This window comes from Doryrhamphus excisus, chromosome 22, assembly GCF_030265055.1.
Source record: "Doryrhamphus excisus isolate RoL2022-K1 chromosome 22, RoL_Dexc_1.0, whole genome shotgun sequence".
In the NCBI taxonomy this organism is placed as follows: Eukaryota; Metazoa; Chordata; class Actinopteri; order Syngnathiformes; family Syngnathidae; genus Doryrhamphus; species Doryrhamphus excisus.
Genome location: NC_080487.1, coordinates 8700436 through 8721088, shown reverse-complemented (window position 1 = coordinate 8721088; position 20653 = coordinate 8700436). Strand labels below are relative to the sequence as shown.

Sequence of the window (20653 nt, the reverse complement as noted above, 5' to 3'; positions counted from 1 at the left end):
CATGCTCATATGGCAGCGACCACCCAAAGGCGCCCAGGGGTTATTTGTGATTCACAGCGATAATGAGCCTCATCATTTGAGGCTGTCACACTATCTCCAAGGAGGCCCACACTCATCATTTTGTAGCCAGACGGGAATCAATGAAGCGTGTAAATGTGACCCAAACTGAAAAAGAGGGCTCTGACTTCAAATTAAAGTGAAATATAGACAATACTCCATCATCCTTCTATCATCAAATAGATAGATAACAATGTCAATTAATTTCCTGAGTATAAAAAATAGCCTGGCTTTGTATTGCTAGCTATGAATCATCTCATGAAGTCACAGGAGCCAAAATGATGGCTAATTAGGAACAAAAATGTGGATTTAAGTCTCATTTGTTTTTTATGTAGCATCAGCAGTGAAGCTGTCCTCTTTAGTCAAAGTGAAAACAAATCTACACAAAAGGAAGCACTGATGGACCTGATTCCTTAACTTCATACTTCATTCCTGCCATGTCCTCCATGTCCTAAGGGCTTAGTGCCACCTGTCCAGGTCGATAAGCTCTGCACGGACACAGGCGGCGGTGGGAAGGGTCAGAACCGGAACAGCTGAACAGCAGCGGTTCCTGCTGAAGTTGACAGAGTCGACCCCAGGGGGTGTAGGCGGGGAATATGTGGTTGACTTCCTCCAGTGTGCTGGCACAACCGATTCCAAGACTGTACATTAGAAAGGAACAGTGAAAGTGAATCTGGATGTTGACGTTACCGGTGGAATACTGCTGTCTCTTCTACATACATTTACATTTACAATCACCCACTTCTGTTGTATTATTATTTAACACTGTAATGTTACATTATTATATTCATGTATCGATGACTGGAGCCATATCAACATTTTCATAGAATCCATGATACAGCATTAAGCGGTGGTATCAGAGGTATCGATGTTTTGTTATCGATCCTCACATGACTCGGATGCCTTGGTTCACTAATGCATGGCTATTTGTAAAAACACATATGACATCATATAGCAACACCACAGGAATGCCTTGGAACATCCAGTACTTGACTGATCCAGTATCTTCCTAGGTGCTAGCATGCTAGCTGTTAGCATTTGAGCTAATGTATTCATGTCTAATTGCTAATACACACATAGCATGATGTAAGGACACTATAGGTCAACGTTGGCACTTTCAGTACCTGATGCTATCTTGCTAGGTGCTAGCATGCTAATTGTTAGCATGTTAGCATTTTAGCTAATTTACTCATGTCTGAATGCAAATACACAAATGGCATGATGTAAGGACACTACAGAACTGCCTTGGCGCTTTCAGTACTTTATGCTATTTTGCTAGGTGCTAGCATGGTAATTGTTAGCATTTTAACTAATTAACTCAAGTCTAAATTCAAATACACACATGGCATGATGTCAGGACACTGTAGAACTGCCTTGGCCACTTTCAGTACTTGATTCTATCTTGCTAGGTACTAGCATGGTAACTGTTAGCATGTTAACATTTTAGCTAATTTACTGGTGTCTAAATACAAAAACACACATTACATGATGCAGGGACACTATAGAACCGCCTTGGCACTTTTGGTCCTTGGTGCTATCTTGTTGGTGATACCATGCTAAAAGTTAGCATTTTAGCAAATTTACTAATGTTTCAATGCAAATACACACATGGCATGATGTAGGGACACTATAGAACTGCCTCAGCACTTTCGCCACATGATATTTTGCTAGGTGGTACCATGCTAACTGTTAATGCATGTTAACATTTTAGTTATTTTGCTCCTGTTTAAAGACCTATATATAGGAATGCTTTAGGACCGTCTTGGCACTTTTGATGCTAGCATACTAATTGTTAGCATTTTAGCCAATTTCCTCATGTCTACATTGTAAACTACACAGTGCCGGTAGACACCGGGTCCGAGGTTCATGGCACGGGTGGCATGCCCATCCAAATTTCCACTGAAATTTTCTAGATTTTATTAACATTTGAGTTTTAAACCACATCTAGGTCCTGTACGATATATTCTAGGACTTACAAGTGTAGAATTGAAATCAAATGTAGAATTAACAGTGTGTTGCAAGCATGGTGCTCGTCTCTCACCTGGTGAACACTTCAAGGTTGTTAAGTCGTTGAAAGAGTGATGGCTCACACACCAGGGAGGACCGTGCACACACGCTTACACATGACTGACCGAGAGGACCCAGGTGGACTCTTAGAGCACTTTTGGGCGGCCATGTGGTGATTGATGCACTGCAGAAATTCTGGATGGAACAGAATCATAAATATCACATCAGATTACATGTAAGCCTTTGAGAGAAAATAATGACATAACCATTGATTTATTGTTGGTATGCTTATGTGACTGCAGCTTTTACCTGGTGAGTGATATAATGATGGACCCGCTCCAGCATTCCATCACAGGAGAACTCTCTTGGCGTTAGAGGCTTAACCTGCAAAAGGAAACTCAACTGAGATCAATTATTTTTTATTTGAAACAAAATGATGGGACACTAGTGTTTAGTTAAGCTAAGAAAATGCCTCTCCATTACTCCATGTATTGCCAATACACATACACATGTACAACATTTCAACTTTTATTATTATTTTTCCTTGTAATGACGCATGTTTGCATAAATACTTTGCAAACTTACTACTTTTAGATTGTTGCTAGGGAGAATATGTGACACGCAATCGCCTGTGCAATCGTCCATTGAAAAGGATATACAATCAAAATATATTAAATAATAAATCATCACTGTTATTAGTTTTAAGCAAATTATACATATTTTCTTGCCTATGGAATAAGCATTTCAAATCATAAAGGTGACTCCATTAACTAAAATGCAAATACAAGACATTCAGAAAACTCAAACACATTGTTTTGTAGTCTTCTACACTGGTCACTAGGTGTCAGTAATGTTACATTAGCCACCACAAGAAGTCCAAGAGTAAAAGAAATGTAAATGTGACTATAGGGGTGTTATGTTATGTCTTGAGGGCTCTAATAATGTTGAAAACGGCATTTAGAAGGTCATAAAAGACATTATATGCAGCGATATTCAATTCATAAATAAGAACTTGTATCATTGTGATAAACAAGGGATGACGTCATAGTACAGGTCATGCCCATGAGGCTGAAACTCCAAATGCAACACTGTAAGGATTACAACACTAATATATTCATGCACATTTTTTTGGTAGTTTAATCATTGCTCTGGCTCTTGTGGTAGATGTCATTAGATTGTACCAAGAGAAGTAAATGGACAATGGGTGAATGACTGTTATGTCATTCACCTACTGATGACTCCAACATGGTCCCGCGGGGGACCAGTGATCGAACCAGCAACCATAAGTTTAGGAGACGACCACTCTACAACATTTTTTAAAATGTCCAAAAATATTTGGACCGTTTCAACAATTGCTTATTTCAAAATTGTCAAAAGTAAGTGTACCTCTGTGCGTAGAATTTCTTTGACAGCTTCCCGCACTTGTGTCCTGTTTGTCGCATTCACCGTCCACACGTGAGGCCGACCAATGAAATCTTCAGCATAGGGGTGCTGGGAGGATATCTGTGATCCAAAAGTCAATCACTGTTATTAAAAATACTAAATCCATTTACTGTAAACCGGAATGTTCAAAGTACTTAAATAAATTAAGTTATGCATACTCAAAGTTCTTAAAAAAAAGTTCAAATGACTTAATTATGTCAAGTTAATTTAACATGTTTTGATTAAATTGAACTATGGCTATATTAATAGTAATCTATATTAAGATGAACTTAAAAAGATAGTTTACATACAACTTAAGAAATTGTAAATCCGAATGCTCAAAATAATTAATTGGTATAAGTATAGTTAACATTTTCTTAAAAGTTCTACTTATAAATGTTGATTGCCACTTGCATTATCTGTCTTTTCAGTTTATTGAACTTGTAATTTTTGATTAATATGAACTTTTTTTTAACTCCTAGTTACTTATAAAAAAAAGTATCTATTAAACATGAATAAATCAAACTAAGAATCAATGAAGGATAAATCCATTGCATCAGATAGATTTGTACTGTGTAGGTTACACATGCACGCCTTCTTCCTATGGAAAGAGTTGAAATGAGACGAAAATTTAAAAAAAGAATAGAGAATGCATGGCAGAGAGAATGCGAAAAAGAAAGCTATTTCTCTTTTCACCCCATCATTAAAAAAGTACTATATCTAATATCAACTCCAAATATTTAAGCTCTGATATACTCAAATGTTTGTGTTTATGAACTAAAAAAAGTTGTGCAAGTGAGTTGTGCTAACTTATTCGAGAATACGGTGTATGTGTTTTATATTTCCATATATACCTGTCTTGTTGTGGGTTTGCCTTTATAGAAGTCGTTATTGTCTGAGGAGTGAGGCGGACTGACACGTGGCTGGAGGAAAATGCAGCCCAGAGCGATAGCCTCGATAGGTGCTGGACCCTCGTACGGAAAACCAAGACCTACAAACACCTAATTGGACAGGGGGGATGGTTTTATTCATGTGCTTTTCGAGGAGACCGTCAGTTTGTGTACCACCTTGGCTGTGCGGAGGAGTCGCAGGAAGTGTTGTTGGGAGAGCAGGCCGTGGTTTCTCACAAAACTGGGCAAGGTGGAGACATGTCCTGGAGGCTGGTAGACAGTAGCATGAGTCTCCAGATCTTCACTAATCACCTGTATATATTCCGATTTTCCCTAAAGTATTCACACGCAAGAAAATATTGTTAAGGTTGTACATCTGTGAAGTAGACATTTTGTTGCATTACCTGCCACATGTACTCCTGCTTGCCATAGATGACTGCTATCTTCTCCTTCCTGTAGAGGTCAGACTCCTGCCCCTGTCCTGCCTCTTGACTTACAAAGCCCAGGAAGGAATTATCAGGCGTATGTGCTGCATACAAAATGACATTCATACCATAATATCAAAGGTGCAAAAAAAGATACAAATTTACACAGAACCCAATACCCTGTAGGACAAAAACGAGCTCCAAACTAACCAAATTGATTTTTTTGTTTTTGGTAAAAAGTCACAGACAAGAAGCTAGGTGGATAATTCTAGCCGCCAGTGATAACTAGGCAAAGCGTGTAAACAAAAATGTGTGATCAAACATGCTGGCATCAGTTGGTTTTACAGAGTACCATAAAACGGGGTTATAAGGGACGGCGGGGTAATAAGGGACAATTTTCGGGAAAATGTTTTTTGAACGATTTGTTCAAGAATATATTATCAAATATATTCTTTTTAAAAAAAACAACACAAAGCAGCTTCCTGTTTAACATGAAAAGGCAGAATTACATTTAAAAATGTTCCTGAAAATTGTCCCTTACTACCCCGCCACCGTCCCTTATAACCCCGTTTTACGGTTGTGTTTATTTCTGCTGCAATACGCATCCCTTGTCGGCTCAACCCATGCAACACAACACATATTTAGGTTTCATTTATCAGCATAGGCCAATCACAGGTTTGGGGAGAACATGCAAACTCCACACAGAGATGGCCGAGGGTGGAATTGAACCCGGGTCTCCTAGCTGTGAGGTCTGCGCGCAAACCACACGGCCTCCGCGCAACTCAACATGTTTTCAAACTTCCTATATTTTTTGAGCACACTACAACCGCAATAACCACATTGTTACATTAAATGTAAAGTGAATGTTTGATGATTTCAAATAGTAGGGTGAGCAACTCTGTTGGCTGCGTGTACAAAACCAACCGTTAGAGGGAATGAGAACTCTCCACATATAAGACGTTCACCCCCCTCTGTTTGGATAGGCAGCTGCCCTGCAGCACACTGAAAGAGGTGTGAGGGATGAGTATTTAGCTAAGTGATGCAGGAATGTGAGTGTGAGCACCCATTCCAATTTGCGGTGTGTGTGTGTGTGTGTGTGTGTGGGCCTTTCTATCCTAGCTGTCACATCAGCACTACAGAAGCACACTTCTCCTTTGAGCATCTATCACCACTTATCCTCATCAAAACCAACTATCTCCCTCTCCTTGACTCACTATATAAGCTGTAAGCCAACACCTATCTCTCCTTCCAGCAAGACAAATAAACATGTTCTCGGCTGAGGGATGAAGAGCGGCTCTAAACCTCATCCAGCTTGTCTCCATCCCCCGGCAGGACGGGAAAAGTCACAGGAAGAGGTGTTAGAATGAAGGTTCTGTCCGCGCACAGTGTTGATTTAACCTCACTCACTGTTAATCCTGAGAATGCCTAAAAGTATGTGACGCATAATCATTATGGATTGATACAGTATGTCGGTTACATGACTTTCTTCCATAATGACGACTATTGTGACACATGGTGGTATCAGACTGCATGTACCCTTCCTCGCTATCTTAACCACTGGTTCTCATGTTTACAATAATAACAGGAACAATAATAACACTTACGGAACATGGTCATGTACTGCAAAGGGTGAAGGTTCCAGCTGCCCCACAGTGTCTTATAGCCATGGCTGCTTGCGTAACTTCCCAAGTTAAAGGCCGGCTCAGTGCCAAATGAGTCCAGGATTCTGAAGCGACACCTATAATACAAAATCAGTTGGTAGAGAAAATGTTTTTTGCTGAAATTTTGGAAGAAGCCACAATGTATCCCCCAGGATATCATGGATGAAAACCCAATTAGAGTGTATATTAGAGTGTATTCATGGAGGGGAGGAGCTTATTTTAAACTCTTCTGTGTTGAGGCGAGCTGGAGCCTATCCCAGATTTTTTTTTTCCAAATTGGTTTTAAAAAATTGTGGTCTCACTGGTAATGCTGGAAAGCCAGTCCCATGGCTCCTCGAAGGTGAGCTAGGCCATGGTAGTCGGTATAGATGAGGTCAAAGGTCAGGGGTGCCTTAATGGGACAGCTGCCTCGGCCAGGAGGGGCACCAATCAGGCTGGACGCATCACAACATAGTCACATACATTTCTAAGTAGAAACTCAATGGCTTTTTTTTTTAATATTCTCCACCTGCGGAGGTGATGCTGTGAGGTGCTCAGTGTCAGATTGTGTCCCAGGATGGTCAAACAGGCACTAAGATCTGCCCATTGAACTAGCTCTCCAAGAGGACCACCTCTTTCCACCATGGCTTGGAAACGTTGGCCTCCATCCCCAGCCAGGGCACCAGGATAAAGCAGCACCTATTCATTTGGGGAGAAATATGTCTTCGGTCTGCTTAAGTCTCTACAATAGTAAACTATCCTGCTAGTTGTACCTTCATCTGAGAGCTATGAGTCTTGTTGTGCTGTCTCATCCTGACAGCAGCCTGTTTCCAGCACTCCGACATCATTTCCACTCTGGACAGCATGAATGTCACTGCAGCACCGCTGTTGTTGCCGATGGCCTCAAAGAGCAGTTTCAGCGTTGAACGTATCTCAGCCTGAACAAAATAGTGTGAGTATGCAACCAGATGCACTGATAGAATTACACACATTATACTATTGAACGTGTACTTTATTAGTATATGGCGGTGGTTTCTGATGCCATGGGGGAGAAGACAAGTTCCGGCCAGGTAGAGGGGGGCAGAAGTTCTCTATTTGGCTGAGGTAAGTCAATATGGAGCAGGTGGTGCCGTCCACACCATAGAAGGCATAGCAGGGGTCTGACTGCCACTGGGCCTGCAGGAACTTTAACAGACGGTTGTTAAGGTTCTGTGCAAAAAGGTACATTTTAATAGCATCATTTGTCTCCCTGTGTCGCCTGTTGATGAGCATCAACCAGGGGCAACAATCTATTATCTCCCAAGTTCCAAGTTTTCATGACCTTATGAATGAAAACCTCCTTGCTCATGGACCTGATACCACTTACCTCAACTTTCTCTGCACACAGTGGATATGCAGGATCCACCGGCACCACACACCACTCTTTGGGTCCTGAAGGGAATATAGGACATTAATATTACTATTTATGACTATGTCTCATATACTGGGACTCACATTTTTCAATGATCATGAAGTCGTGACCCAGTTTTATTTAATTCAACCCAAGCAAATGTGTAATCAGCAATTAGTAAACTCAAAAAAAGGACGTGGGAGACATCCAGAGCCCAAAATGAAGGTTTTACTGGTGCCTAGTGCAGTCCAATAACCATTAGAAGGCATCTGAGAGAGAATTATTTTGAGAACAAAATAGGTCTTCAACGGCCTTGTCTCCTTCTGCGCCATAAAATTGCCTGTTTGGAATTTGCACAGTAGCACCAAAGATGGGACATTGAAAGTTTTATCCTCTGACGCCAAAAAAATGCAAAACTTCCTCCTGATGTTTTCGAACGTTACAAGCATGACAAGGAGAAGGCACAGTAGATGGGGATGCCATCATAATCTGAACAATGGAGCTTCAGGTAGTGCAGGGGCGTCAAATGGCAGCTGGCTATATGGAGATGTTGCAGGGGGCATCCCTCGGGACTGAAGGCATTTTGAAGCTCTACTTAGAAATTAAGCGCCAACAGTGTAAAATCTGAGTTTATAATCGTAAAATTTTGATCAGGAGTATGTTTATATGTAGTGCTAGCAATTGTGTTTAGTAAGAATTTACTTCATATGCATCCACTTTATAGTGTAAACCTGCACAATAAATGTGGTTCAATACAACATTAATTCATTCATTTTCTACCACTTCTATCCTCACGAGGGTCGCCGGGGTGCTAGAGCCTATGTCAGCTGTCTTCGGGCGAGAGGTGGGGTACACCCTGGACTGGTCGCCAGCCAGCCAATCACAGGGCACATATAGACAAACAACCATTCACACTCATATTCAAACCTATGGACAATTTGGAGTGGCCAATTAACCTAGCATGTTTTTGGAATGTGGGAGACCGGAGTACCTGGAGAAAACTCACGCATGCACGGGGAGAACATGCAAACTCCACACAGAGATGCCCTAGGGTGGACTCAAACTCGGGTCTCCTAGCTGTGTGGCCTGCACGCTAACCACTCTTTCACCGTGCAGCCTGTTCAATACAACAAATGTTCCCTTTGTAAGAATACTTTTACCCACTTTTGATTGACACTGTCAAAACCTAGCATCATTATCTTTGTACAGGCACTTTCACACATCTTTTATATTGGATTATGCCTTAAGAAGTGTCCTTTCAATTGAAATTGACATGATAAACATAGCATTAGAGTGGCGGCACTGTGTTCACTTCCCTTAGCCCCCCCTCCACCTCTTGCTAATGTCACTCAAATGGAACTAACACACACACACCTGCGTCCTACCCAACAGTTCCTGTCGGCCCTTGCCAACATAAACACTCCTTTACAGTGTAAAACAACCTAGTAAAAAGAAAAGGAGGGTGGAAAAAAAACAGTTCAGGGCACAGTGGATGTGTTTATGAAAAGACTCCTGGGTAATTGAGTCATATTTTATGCGTGTTTTCAGTGTATGCGGGTGGCATGCATGTCCGGTACGTGTGCCGCCAATTTCTGAATTGTTCAAATAAGGAGGTGAGAGTGCACCCACTCTGTGTGTCTAACCTTATTCTCACCTGACACCTCTCAGGTGGGTCTTGTTAAACTTCTATTCAAGGACTGCACCCATTGGCCTTTACCCCACGTCCCCTTCCTCCCTTCACAACATCTATTATCGAAGCTTGTTAATTTGGCGGTGTGGTTAACCTTCTACTGGAATGCTTTTTGAACCATGGTGTCACTGCAGGCCACCACAGAGGAGCTTGAAATTGGCCAATTAGTGGATTAGAACTGGAAGAAACCACAAACTGGAAACGCTTTTACAGTGTATTTATCATGGAACCTCAAAAGTCACATTATTTTCCATTATGACCCTGGTTACATAGAACATTATTTTATTTTATTTTATTTTATTTTATTTTATTTTATTTTATTTTATTTTATTTTATTTTATTTTATTTTATTTTATTTTATTTTATTTTATTTTATTTTATTTTTAATTTAATTTAATTTAATTTAATTACTGTATCATATTGAAGATTAAAGTAGTGCCCTGCGATTGGCTGGCGACCAGTCCAGGGTGTACCCCACCTCTCACCCAAAGTCAGTTGGGATAGGCTCCAGCATTCCTCTGTGACCCTAATGAGGATAAGTGTCATAGAAAATGAATGGATGGATGTATTAAAGTAATTGCATTTATTATACTGAGACAGTTTTGACAGTTGTGACAGTTTATATTTTAATGAAAGAGGTTTGTTCAAATACCTGTGCTTTCACCATGACTGCCATGTGTGGTAGATGTGTGAGGCAGGTGATGATGGTTTAACTGGTCCAGCGTGTGGGAAACTTTCTTCAGCTCTCTCTTGACCAAGCGGGCCAAGCCTTGCTGGTCCTGTCTAAAGCTGGTAAACCAATATAACATGTGCTTACTATTTAGTTTAATACATAAATCAGAAAAATAGATATACCAAATGTTGTGTTAGCACCTCTGTAGAACTCCTAGAAGGTCATCTGGGGTCATCTTTGTATTTTGTTGTCTGCTCAGCCTCTGCACATGAGTATTAAGGGCCTCCAAACGAAGGCTCAGCTTGTGTAAACCCAGACTTTGCTGACCTGAGAATGATAAATTATACTTTTCATATTACCATAAGTACTATTTAATATGTGAGATTATGTGTGAGGTTTTTTTGTACCTTGATCTTGTGCACGTAACCTCCTAGAAGGTTCATATGTAGACATTTCTTGAGGTACCCAGAAGCTCTGCAGCAGCATTGTGACGGCAGACAGGCCCAGACACAGCACAAGGCAGCCACTAGAGGGCACAATAGACCAAGGAATTATATTTATATGGCTACAATGTCTACCTTTAAGCCAGGGGTGGGCAAACTACGGCCCGGGGGCCACATCCGGCCCGCCAAGTGTTTGAATACGGCCCGCCCAATCTTTCCAAAGTATTTCATTTAAACTCATCATACAACCTGGCATCATGGCCTGAGCCAACCTTTTGATGGTTGTATCAATTTTGTTGTTTGACATGGTCTGTTGTTTACAAAGTGCTCCTGAAAAAAGGGATACAAGCACATAATAATAATAATAATAATAATAATAATAATAATAATAATAATAATAATAATTATTATTATTATTATTATTATTATTATTATTATTATTAATAATTATTATTATTATTATTATTATTATTATTATTAATAATAATAATAATAATAATAATAATAATAATTATTATTATTATTATTATTATTATTATTATTATTATATAATTATTATTATTATTATTATTATTATTATTATTATTATTATTATTATTATTATTATTATTATTATTATTAGATTATTATAATTATTATTAGAACTATTATGATTATTATAATTATTATATTAATGCTAATTGTTATATTATTTATATATAATATTATTATAAAAATAATTATTATTATGATTATTATTATTATTAGATTATTAGATTATTAGATTATTATTAGAACTATTATGATTATTATAATTATTATATTAATGCTAATTATTAATTATATATAATATTATTGTTATATTTGCATATTTTACATAATAATAATAATATACTAATTATTATTTTAATTTTATTGTAATTATTATAATATTTTATTATTTTTAAAATATTTAAATATAAATATAAAATAATAAATAATAATAGCAGATTGCATGACAATTTTACAGATACAATAATACCAGGTGGACTGTTATGTGTAAAATATATAGTCTGCCCCCCCCCGTAAATTTTGTCATATCAATGCGGCCCGCGAGTCAAAAAGTTTGCCCACCCCTGCTTTAAGCGATTTAGTTTCAATAATTTACCTGTGGTATTGATTATAATACAGTTCATACAGTTTAATATAGTGTTTTTCAAAGTTCTCAGAGCTAACTCCACGGATGAATACATGAATGTATTCACATTCATGTATAAGTAATACAAAATTACATGTCATTTACCAAATAAATCTACACTTTCTGCTATATGACTAAACACATGTACTAAACACACTGAATGTGTCTTTTGTATCTGACAACTGCAGCCACTAATCTGATGAGGCTCAGTCTTACCTGCGTGGTCGCAGCCCAACACGCATGACCTCCTTTTTTGCAGCTGTCAGATCTCACTGCCAGGACAAGAGTCATTCAAATAGTACAACATGCTGAATAAGCATAGATACATCCTGTTGGGTATTACATTAAACATCAATACACTGCATATACGCTTAATATGCATGTCTAGCCAATTGGTTTTACAGGTTTATATCATACAAAACAATGCTGTCATCACAGTACAAAGATGTCAACAGTTGTATTACAATAGACACACATGCATATCCTCACCTCCTGAGGTCTCCCTGACAAATCCCAGGCACCCATCAAGCCCGTTTACAAAACAAACAGAAAAAAAAGAAATAAACTTAGGGATAAAAACTCCTTTTTGTCTTGCTTTCGCTCGCTTTCCCTCCTTCTATGACTGTGGCCTTTTCTCTCTTGTGCGACCCATGGGTGGGCATCCTGTGGTTGCCATGGTAACCCGACTACCCTTTTAAAAAGAAGACAATACCCACTGTGGCCTTGAGGTCCATTCACGGACACAATGGAACCCACGCTATAGGGTGACAATGTTTCTTTCAGGCTCACAAGACAGACTCAAGCTTGCATGGGCTTTGGATTGATGCTATTATTGTTATAACTTCATATAACTTCATTATAAGTATATACATATATACGTAAATAATTATTATCCACATTAGAAAATACAATGCTTTTAGTGTACATCAGCAGTGTATTGTGCAATGTGCATGACTTGCAGGGTCTGGCTTTTTGCACAGTGCTCTGTTAAAAAGAAGATAAAATAAAAATAGAAACAGCTACGGGAAAATGTACAGCATATTACATGAGCACATTTGAAAGGTCACATTTAAAAAAAAAATCATAATAATAAATAAATAATAAAATTCTAGGCCCATTATGACACATTTTTCTTTCTTGGACGTAAGCACCACTAAGTACGTTAAAGCACTCCTGAAGGTCTTCTAATGACGATGCCTTTTCACAAGGTGTTCCAAATAGTTCAATGAGTGTTTGTGCACTCAAACATGAAACTGTGCACAATATGGTAGGATGGCGGTCGGCACGCAATGTGTGGGAGCGGAAGATTTGAAGGCTTACTGGCTTTAGACCCAGCTGTTTATCCTTGCTCTCTCTTAGTCATGCTGACATAGCTTTTTGTTGTTATTTTACCACAAATGCATCACAGTCACCTGGAACCCGCTATTGTATGATATCTGGATGTTTAAATATGGCCAAGCAAATTCCTGCTTAGGCAGCTAACAGCTTGGCTCATTTTAAGCTGTTGTAAAAGGCAATGGGGCTTCTATAATTTAATCATCTGTAATAAGTGTCATGTGCTTTGGCGGTGGATTTGACCACAGCACAAAGGCATGGTTTGTTGCCCTTGTTAGGGTACTTCCTGTCCCACTGCATTGACAGTCTGAAGGTAACCAAGTCAACAAATATTATGTATTTTATATGTCGTAATGGATTTATCCGATGCAATATTTTGTATGCGGCGGGGTGGTTATTAAATTTTAAAAAAATCAACATTAGCAGTCTATTTGGGCTCTGCAGCGGCAAGTTGGAGCTCTTAGGAGCAACCGCGCATGCGTAAGGCTTTCCTGGACTGTCGCCTCGCGTCACGTCTCAAGACATCGCCTGCATCCAGGTAAAGGAAACAGCATTTTAAACACGTTTTTACCAAATGTCATAAATAATCACATCCGCTTAGTCGTGACACTAGCACCGCGATATACAATGGTCGTTTTCTCAAGTTAAAACTGAAAGCTTCGTCCTGCAAAATAATATGGAGGTACGTAGCGTCTATGCTAGCCAGCTCTGCAGCTTTAGCCCCTACTTTTTTTTTTAACTGACGTTGTTTTAGAATATTTATTTTTTTCTTTGTGTGTAAGTTGTCGTTGGTTGTGAGGATGCGACTGTAATTGTATTAGCTTCTGCAATGGACAGTGGACAGTAGCCGGTGTCGGCTAGCTAATGCTAACAAGGCAAGAATGAAAAGAATAGCCAGATTTGGTGACGTTGTTTTGAATTTTAGTAGGAATCATTTTGAATATCAGCTCGTCTAAATACTTTGGTGTATTTTCATGTCGGTACAATCAGGTGACAATCCAATGGCGTAACTTTGGGTCTACAAATGTTAAAATCTTCGCCTGTTTATTTATTTATTGAATCGTTTACTTTTTTTAAATGAGTCAGGGTAATTTGGCGTGCCTGTGTTATAAATTATTATAAATACACTGTGATAAATTTACTGTGATTTACTTGCCATTGTTGCAGCTGTGTACTATTTATTTAACTATTTATGCCACAATGACAGTAGTTAATTCCTATTGTGTTTAAGCACTAGCTAGCAAGGCAATGGGTGTAATGGATGTAATGACACCAATAATCTACACAGCAAATGTCTTATGTCTTACTACCATACAAGATATTAATGCAAGATAACGCATATTTTTCTTAAATTGGAATGATGGCGTGATTATATTTGGGGGGTTATATTGGCTGGATCAGATTTTTGCAGGGGTCATGACCCCCATATCCCTTGTGCAAGTTGCGCGCGCAATGTGACAAGCAATGGATTTACTATCGGCCACGGTAATTATCGCGATACTGTCCAAAATTGGTGAAAATATGCTCACACTTACATTATAGTTTGAAGTTTATCAAATAATTGTATACCTTCATTTGATTGTTTTTTTTTAGCATGTTTAATAACAGAATTGTTAAAGTTGTGTGTTACAAGCCGGCCTCCTGGCTTAAGGACTTGTGGCCCCCTGTGTATCTTTTAGTACATTAGAGTGTGCAAAGGATTGCAACACATGTCCCATATTTGCTGTGGTGAAGTCTGCAATGAACTTGCGCAAGCAGTGTGAGCAAATAAACATGCCCATCTTGCAGAAAGTGACAACTGTTTTTCAGGTTTTCAGCCTATTGGCACTAATCTTTGGACATGCCTTTTGTCCCCATGGCACCATGTGACAAGCTTCAAAGCATTGTGGATCCTCTATGCCGCTTGTCTTGTGGCCAAATGGCACTCCCTCTTACTGAGATGCTTACTTTAAAGGGGCTCTACAGTATTATGCTCATTTCCAGCGTATTGTATTGATTTGTGGACTCCTATAAAACGCTCACAGAAAGATTTTTAGATCTTTCAGAATTTACACCCATTCTAGCTATTTCCTTGTATTTCCAAAATGGTCTGTTTTAATTTATTACACCCATGGCCCGCCTCCGGGCACACCCTCTCTGCTGTGGTTGGTCCCACTCTGCTTGTACAGATATCAGGTTGTCCCTGGGCATGCCCATAGGAAGCCCGGCTCACTGTGATGTCACAGCAAGCCTAAAAACATGCTAGTTGTCATGTTAATTGATGCACATGTAGCAGTCCATTAAGTGCCATAGACTCGTTGATTGTTTATACTTCATTCATTTTCTACCACTTTTCCTCACGAGGGTCGCCGGGGTGCTGGAGCCTATCGCAGCTGTCTTCGGGCGAGAGGCGGGGTACACCCTGGACTGGTGGCCAGCCAATCACAGGGCACATATAGACAAACAACCATTCGCACTCACATTCATACCTATGGACAATTTGGAATCGCCAATTAACCTAGCATGTTTTTGGAATGTGGGAAGAAACCGGAGTACCCGGAGAAAACCCACGCATGCACGGGGCGAACATGCAAACTCCACACATAGATGGCAGAGGGTGGAATTGAACCCTGGTCTCCTAGCTGTGAAGTCTGCGTGCTTGACCACTTGACCGCCTTGTTTATACTCCTTTACTTCAATTTTGGTGACAGAGAAAATCCTCTTCCTCGCCCTCTATGCTATGATTTCTGCTATGCTATGGGGAGGGAAAATGTCCGTCCTTGCATGAAAGGGATTGCTGCTAAGAGGAGGAATTAAAAAAAAATTGTTTTTTTGTTGTTGTTTTTTTTTCAATTCATCGATAAAATAATTGAGTAATTGATTATTAAAATAATCATTGGTTGCAGGCCTAGTCCAGTAATACTCATTGTAGTTTTCTTAAAAATTAATTTTACTATCTAGTTTCATCTTGTTCTCGTGCATCATCTCATCTCGTGAGTTGGGTGTCTTGTTCCACATTCCTAGTGGAAGCTAGTGGAAAGTAAACATTTACCATTGCATGCAGTAAATGATCTCCTTCAATGTACAATGTAGGGTCCAATAATTGTACTAACCCCCCCCCCCCCCCCCCCCCCCCTTTTCAGTCCAGTGACAGTCATGGGCGGCTCTGTAAAGTAGGCCGGAAGAGTTCAACATCACCGTAATTTCCAACTTGGCTTCCCACCATGGCTGAAGACGACTATGACACCTTTGTGGACTGGAACCAGATGGGGGATCAGGCAAAAAGCAGCAGTCCCACAAAGGTGGACTGCAAGGACCTCAGAGAGTTCAAGCAGATGGCTCGCCAGGGTTACTGGGCAAAGAATCACAAACTCCGGGCACAAGTGTACCAGCAGCTGATCAAAACCATCCCGTGTCGCACGGTAACTCCGGATGCTGAAGTGTATCGAGACCTGATGGGAAGCGCAGCCACTAAAAAGCCGTCCTCTAACATCCCGCTGCCAGAGTTTGTGGATGGGGCCCCTGTGCCACGCTACTGCCTGAAAGCAGACGCAGTCGGCTCCGCCCACCGTATAATCAACTGCCTGGCTGGTCAGTTTCCTGACATTTCCTACTGCCCGTCCCTTCCAGCCGTTACATCCTTGCTCCTGCACTTTAGCGCCAACGAAGCTCAGTGTTTTGAGCATGTGAGCCGCATACTCGCATGCAACGAGCCAGGCAAGCGGCTCCTGGATCAGACCTTTTTAGCCTACGAGTCCAGCTGCATGACCTTCGGGGACCTGGCCAACAAGTACTGCGCACCAGCTCACAAGCTGATCGTTGCCACAGCCCAGGATGTGCTGGAGGTCTACTCAGACTGGCAGCGTTGGGTGCTCGGCGACCTGCCCTTCAGCCACATGGTCCGTGTCCTGGATGTCTTCATGGTGGAGGGCTACAAGATTCTTTACCGCGTGGCCATAGCATTACTCAAATTCTACCGGAAGCACAAGGCGACAGGGGCCACAGCGGGGCAGGGGAACCAGCAGCAGGATTCGGCCAAAGTCAGGTCAGACATTCAGGCTTTCATCAAAGGAATCACCTCTGTCGTCACGCCTGATAAACTTCTGGAGAAAGCCTTCTCCATTCGCCTGCTGAGTCGCAAGGAGATCACGTTGCTGCAGCTGACCAATGAAAAGTCCCTGCAACAAAAGGGCATCACTGTCAAGCAGAAGAGGTAGACTCACTTCATTTACACAAGCATAAGTGTTTCTTTGGCTTTCTCTCACTCACTCACATTCTATTTCATCCTTATTTGGTTTGTGCCGCCTTCTTCCATGCATCTTCCATCTCATCTTCACTCGCTTCCACTTTTGGTTCAGATTTAGGTGGGTTCTCTTTTCTACCATCTATATCCATTGTTTTCAATGACATATTGCTCCGTTTCAAAATAGATTTAATAAGGTATCTCACAAAAGTGGTTACACTCAACTGAATACAAAATGCAGTTTTTAAATTAACTTTTTGGTGGACATCAGAATTCTTTTTTACACATGGCCATACAGGTCAAATATTTATTTTTCTTCCTTAATAATAAAGACTTTCATTTAAGGACTGCATTTTGTGTTCAGTCGTGTTGTCATGACTAATATTTAAATTAGTTTGATAATGTGAAACATTTAAGTGTAACAAACATGCAAAAAAAGGTAGATGACTGTCTTCACTTCCTGTGTCTCCAGGAAGAATGTGCAGCTGGCACTCAACCCAGAGACCTTCTCCTCAGAGATTGTCAGCACAAAGGAGATGCGAGAAATCTGGTCATGGATCCCTGAGCGCTTTGCCCTGTGCCAACCTCAGCTCCTCTTCACCACCTCCACACATGGCTGTAGCCTCAACAGGTACACTGTTTTTCATCACCCGTGTGAGTACACCTTGGGTTACATAGAAATATTGACTGTGGCATCTTCACCCAGATTCTACTCCCACTGCGAAGGCTATGAGCCCACTCTGCTGCTCATCCGAACCACAGATGGAGATGTATGCACGCAAATAAAAACACTTGTACTTGGATTTGCAGATATAGTTAAAATGTTGAGCAATGGATCTCTTATGCCCTCAGGTATGTGGAGCCTTCCTCTCTACAGATTGGGAAGAACGCAAGCGGGGTGGCAATAAACTAAGTTTCTTCGGCACGGGGGAGTGCTTCGTCTTTAGAGTGAGTTGTTATTTTATTTTTGTTTGGTATAACCAGCGCCGTCTGCTGGTTATAAAATTATACTGCAAATACTTGTGGGATAGCCAAAACACCAGCTTTATATAATGTATGCCTATGTACATGCTATATATCACAAAAGGGTGTCTTTTTTGTTTGCATTTGCAATATCATATTATAGCCAGCAGATGGGGTTGTCCACATGATCTTGACTTGAGCATCATTGACTTAAAAAAATATTGACTGGTGTTTTCTGTCTGTGATGCATTACCAAGTTAGCTGCACCATAAATAGAAAATATTTGTCTCAGATGCCCACAGTGTGTGAATTATTTACTCACACCGGCCAGGTTCATGCATAGCTTGGGGCTGTCGGAGCCCGGCACACAAGCAATCACCCTCATGCACGTATATATTCAGACACGGCTAGATCGGAAACTGCTGTAACCTGATCCGGTCGTGTTTCACCGGGCCTTCACTCGACACCGTAGGGGAGCATTGAACTGATGTCAGGAAGTTGCTGTCTAAAGATGACATCTCATGTACTAGGTGTTGAAATGCATGTATATTTATCGAGTTACACCATGCAGATGTAGTTCCTCATGAAGTGCCCTACGAGTGTTTACATGACTGAAGCCTTTTACCCTCTGTTGCTAGCTGAAGCCAGAGATGGAGCGCTATGAGTGGGTGGTGATCCGCCACCCTGAGTTAGCCTCCGCTGTCAAGAATCAGGGCCATGAGGACACAGGTGCCTCTGAGGGCCAAAACTCTGATAGCAATAGCTTGCAGCAGCCAGACAAGTTGTCTGGCGAGCTGTCGCCTTTCCTATCCGCCCGCCATTTCAACCTCAACTCCAAGAATACGTCCATGTTCATGGCGGGGAACTTTGACTCCATCATTGTAGGTGAGTGGAAGAAGAAGATGACACTTGGACACACTTTATATCTGTAAAATCTTACGTTTGTGTTCTTCTCTCCAATCAGGCGGCGGAGAAGGCAATGCTCTCTACATTGACTCCGAGCTGAACCACGGGCGCACTGGCCGGTGCACGACGTTCGACAACCCACCGCTATGCGCTGAGAGCTTCCAGGTGTCCTTGCTGGAAGTGTGGGGCTTCCAGGACACCATGGCCTCTTAATGTCCCCCACTTTACGCAATGATAAGCACTTATTCTAACATGATGTAATGTTAAGTCCAGAAATGTGTTTGAGAATGCATTCAACTGAAGCCATCCTGTAAATTAGATGTTATTTATTAACCTAATTTTGTCATGAAAAAATGTGAGAATTTTTTGAGTTGTCTATTTTTGTATGTTTTGTAGCTTGTGTGTGTGTGCATTTTCCGTTATGTCAGCTGTAGTTTGTGGAATTAGTGAATGTGAAGATTGCTATATTGACAGTAAAACAAGCTCAGCGGTCCGAAAGGAAATCTCAATGATCAGATATTGTTGTGTTATTGTGTTTTTTCCCCCACTTTTTCAAGGACTAAGTTGTTAAGTCAGGTTGCTCCAAGTCAGATACAAGGTTTGATCCCTTTGTGGTTCATATGCGTGTGAACTCTATATGAAGTCCTGTGATATGTGCTTGTGAATGTAATGTGCCATTTTGCACTATGGTAATGCCAAAGCTGTTAATTGAGACAGCTAAAGCAAACCTCTTTAAAAAAAAAAAAAAGGTCTATGGCTGCATTTTTCTTTTGTTAACAAGCAATGTGGCTGTATATTCTGATAACTTTCCGCCCACACTTATGCAACCGTTTGATATTTGGATTCATCTGTATGGTTAAACATCACTGGTGTCATTTACATGTGAAAATAAATACATCTTGATGCTTTCCATAAAGTTTTTAACTTTCAAGATAATATTTTCGGACTGAGAAGTATGCCAGATCCCTTTCAGTCAGCTGACCTGGAATCTAACCCTCAAATCCCCATCTTGTGCCCCCCGCCCCCCGATCAGGAAAAGCTCATTCCCTTGATTCTACTTCCTTTACTGTTGTAGTTGTTTTAACACCACAATCTCATTACCTTCTTGTTTTAATACCCTTTATATGCAAAAAGCTTGGACTTAAGGGAAAAATATTACTCATGTTTATTTTTGTTGCTTTTGAGGAACTTTATGACTTGAAACTGCATGACTGGAAATGTTTACACAAAGTACATACTTGATTGTACAATTTAAGACCATGGTTTGAGTTTATGTACTTTTGAGTGGCTGGGTGGTTAGCATGTATAGGCCACACAGTCAGGAGATAGGTTTAATTCTCCGCTTGGGCATCTCTGTGTGGAATTTGCATGTTCTTCCCGTGCGTGTGTGGGTTTTTCTGGGTACTCCGGTTTCCTCCCACATCCCAAAAACAT

General features: G+C 40.5%; 2 protein-coding genes across 3 annotated transcripts; one reads left to right on the top strand and one right to left on the bottom strand.

Moving 5' to 3' along the window:
- Nucleotides 1-363: 363 nt before the first annotated feature.
- LOC131109858 (alpha-1,6-mannosylglycoprotein 6-beta-N-acetylglucosaminyltransferase B-like) lies at nucleotides 364-12128 on the bottom strand. Its single transcript, XM_058062289.1, has 17 exons — nucleotides 12010-12128; nucleotides 10602-10720; nucleotides 10395-10521; nucleotides 10174-10310; nucleotides 7808-7872; nucleotides 7453-7626; nucleotides 7215-7379; nucleotides 6971-7140; nucleotides 6765-6896; nucleotides 6406-6539; nucleotides 4781-4905; nucleotides 4554-4709; nucleotides 4341-4487; nucleotides 3451-3567; nucleotides 2374-2448; nucleotides 2099-2259; nucleotides 364-698 (listed from the first exon to the last, which is right to left on the bottom strand). The coding sequence occupies exons 1-17, from the start codon at nucleotides 12033-12035 to the stop codon at nucleotides 509-511; spliced, it is 2220 nt and encodes a 739-aa protein (XP_057918272.1). The 5' UTR covers nucleotides 12036-12128; the 3' UTR covers nucleotides 364-508.
- Nucleotides 12129-13534: 1406 nt separating this feature from the next.
- On the top strand, nucleotides 13535-20135 carry tbc1d24 (TBC1 domain family, member 24). 2 transcript variants are annotated; one of them, XM_058061174.1, is made up of 7 exons: nucleotides 13535-13666; nucleotides 16251-17320; nucleotides 17823-17981; nucleotides 18057-18120; nucleotides 18203-18298; nucleotides 18952-19198; nucleotides 19278-20135. In XM_058061174.1, exons 2-7 carry the CDS (start codon nucleotides 16332-16334, stop codon nucleotides 19430-19432), a joined length of 1710 nt encoding a protein of 569 aa, XP_057917157.1. In that variant the 5' UTR covers nucleotides 13535-13666; nucleotides 16251-16331; the 3' UTR covers nucleotides 19433-20135. The 2 variants fall into 2 exon arrangements, with proteins under 2 accessions (XP_057917157.1, XP_057917158.1); XM_058061175.1 differs by having other exon boundaries at nucleotides 13666-13810.
- The last annotated feature ends 518 nt before the right edge of the window (nucleotides 20136-20653 follow it).

Excerpts from the sequence above, each read along its gene's own strand:
- tbc1d24 (XM_058061174.1), top strand. The coding sequence starts at position 16,332 with ATGGCTGAAGACGACTATGACACCTTTGTGGACTGGAACCAGATGGGG. Across the intron at positions 18,299-18,951 it reads GGGAGTGCTTCGTCTTTAGA|CTGAAGCCAGAGATGGAGCG; the intron begins GTGAGTTGTTAT and ends CTCTGTTGCTAG. Across the intron at positions 19,199-19,277 it reads CTTTGACTCCATCATTGTAG|GCGGCGGAGAAGGCAATGCT; the intron begins GTGAGTGGAAGA and ends CTCTCCAATCAG.
- LOC131109858 (XM_058062289.1), bottom strand. The coding sequence starts at position 12,035 with ATGCGTGTTGGGCTGCGACCACGCAG. Across the intron at positions 7,627-7,807 it reads TGTGTGCAGAGAAAGTTGAG|TTCCTGCAGGCCCAGTGGCA; the intron begins GTAAGTGGTATC and ends CGTCTGTTAAAG. Across the intron at positions 4,710-4,780 it reads AGCAGGAGTACATGTGGCAG|GGAAAATCGGAATATATACA; the intron begins GTAATGCAACAA and ends TGAATACTTTAG.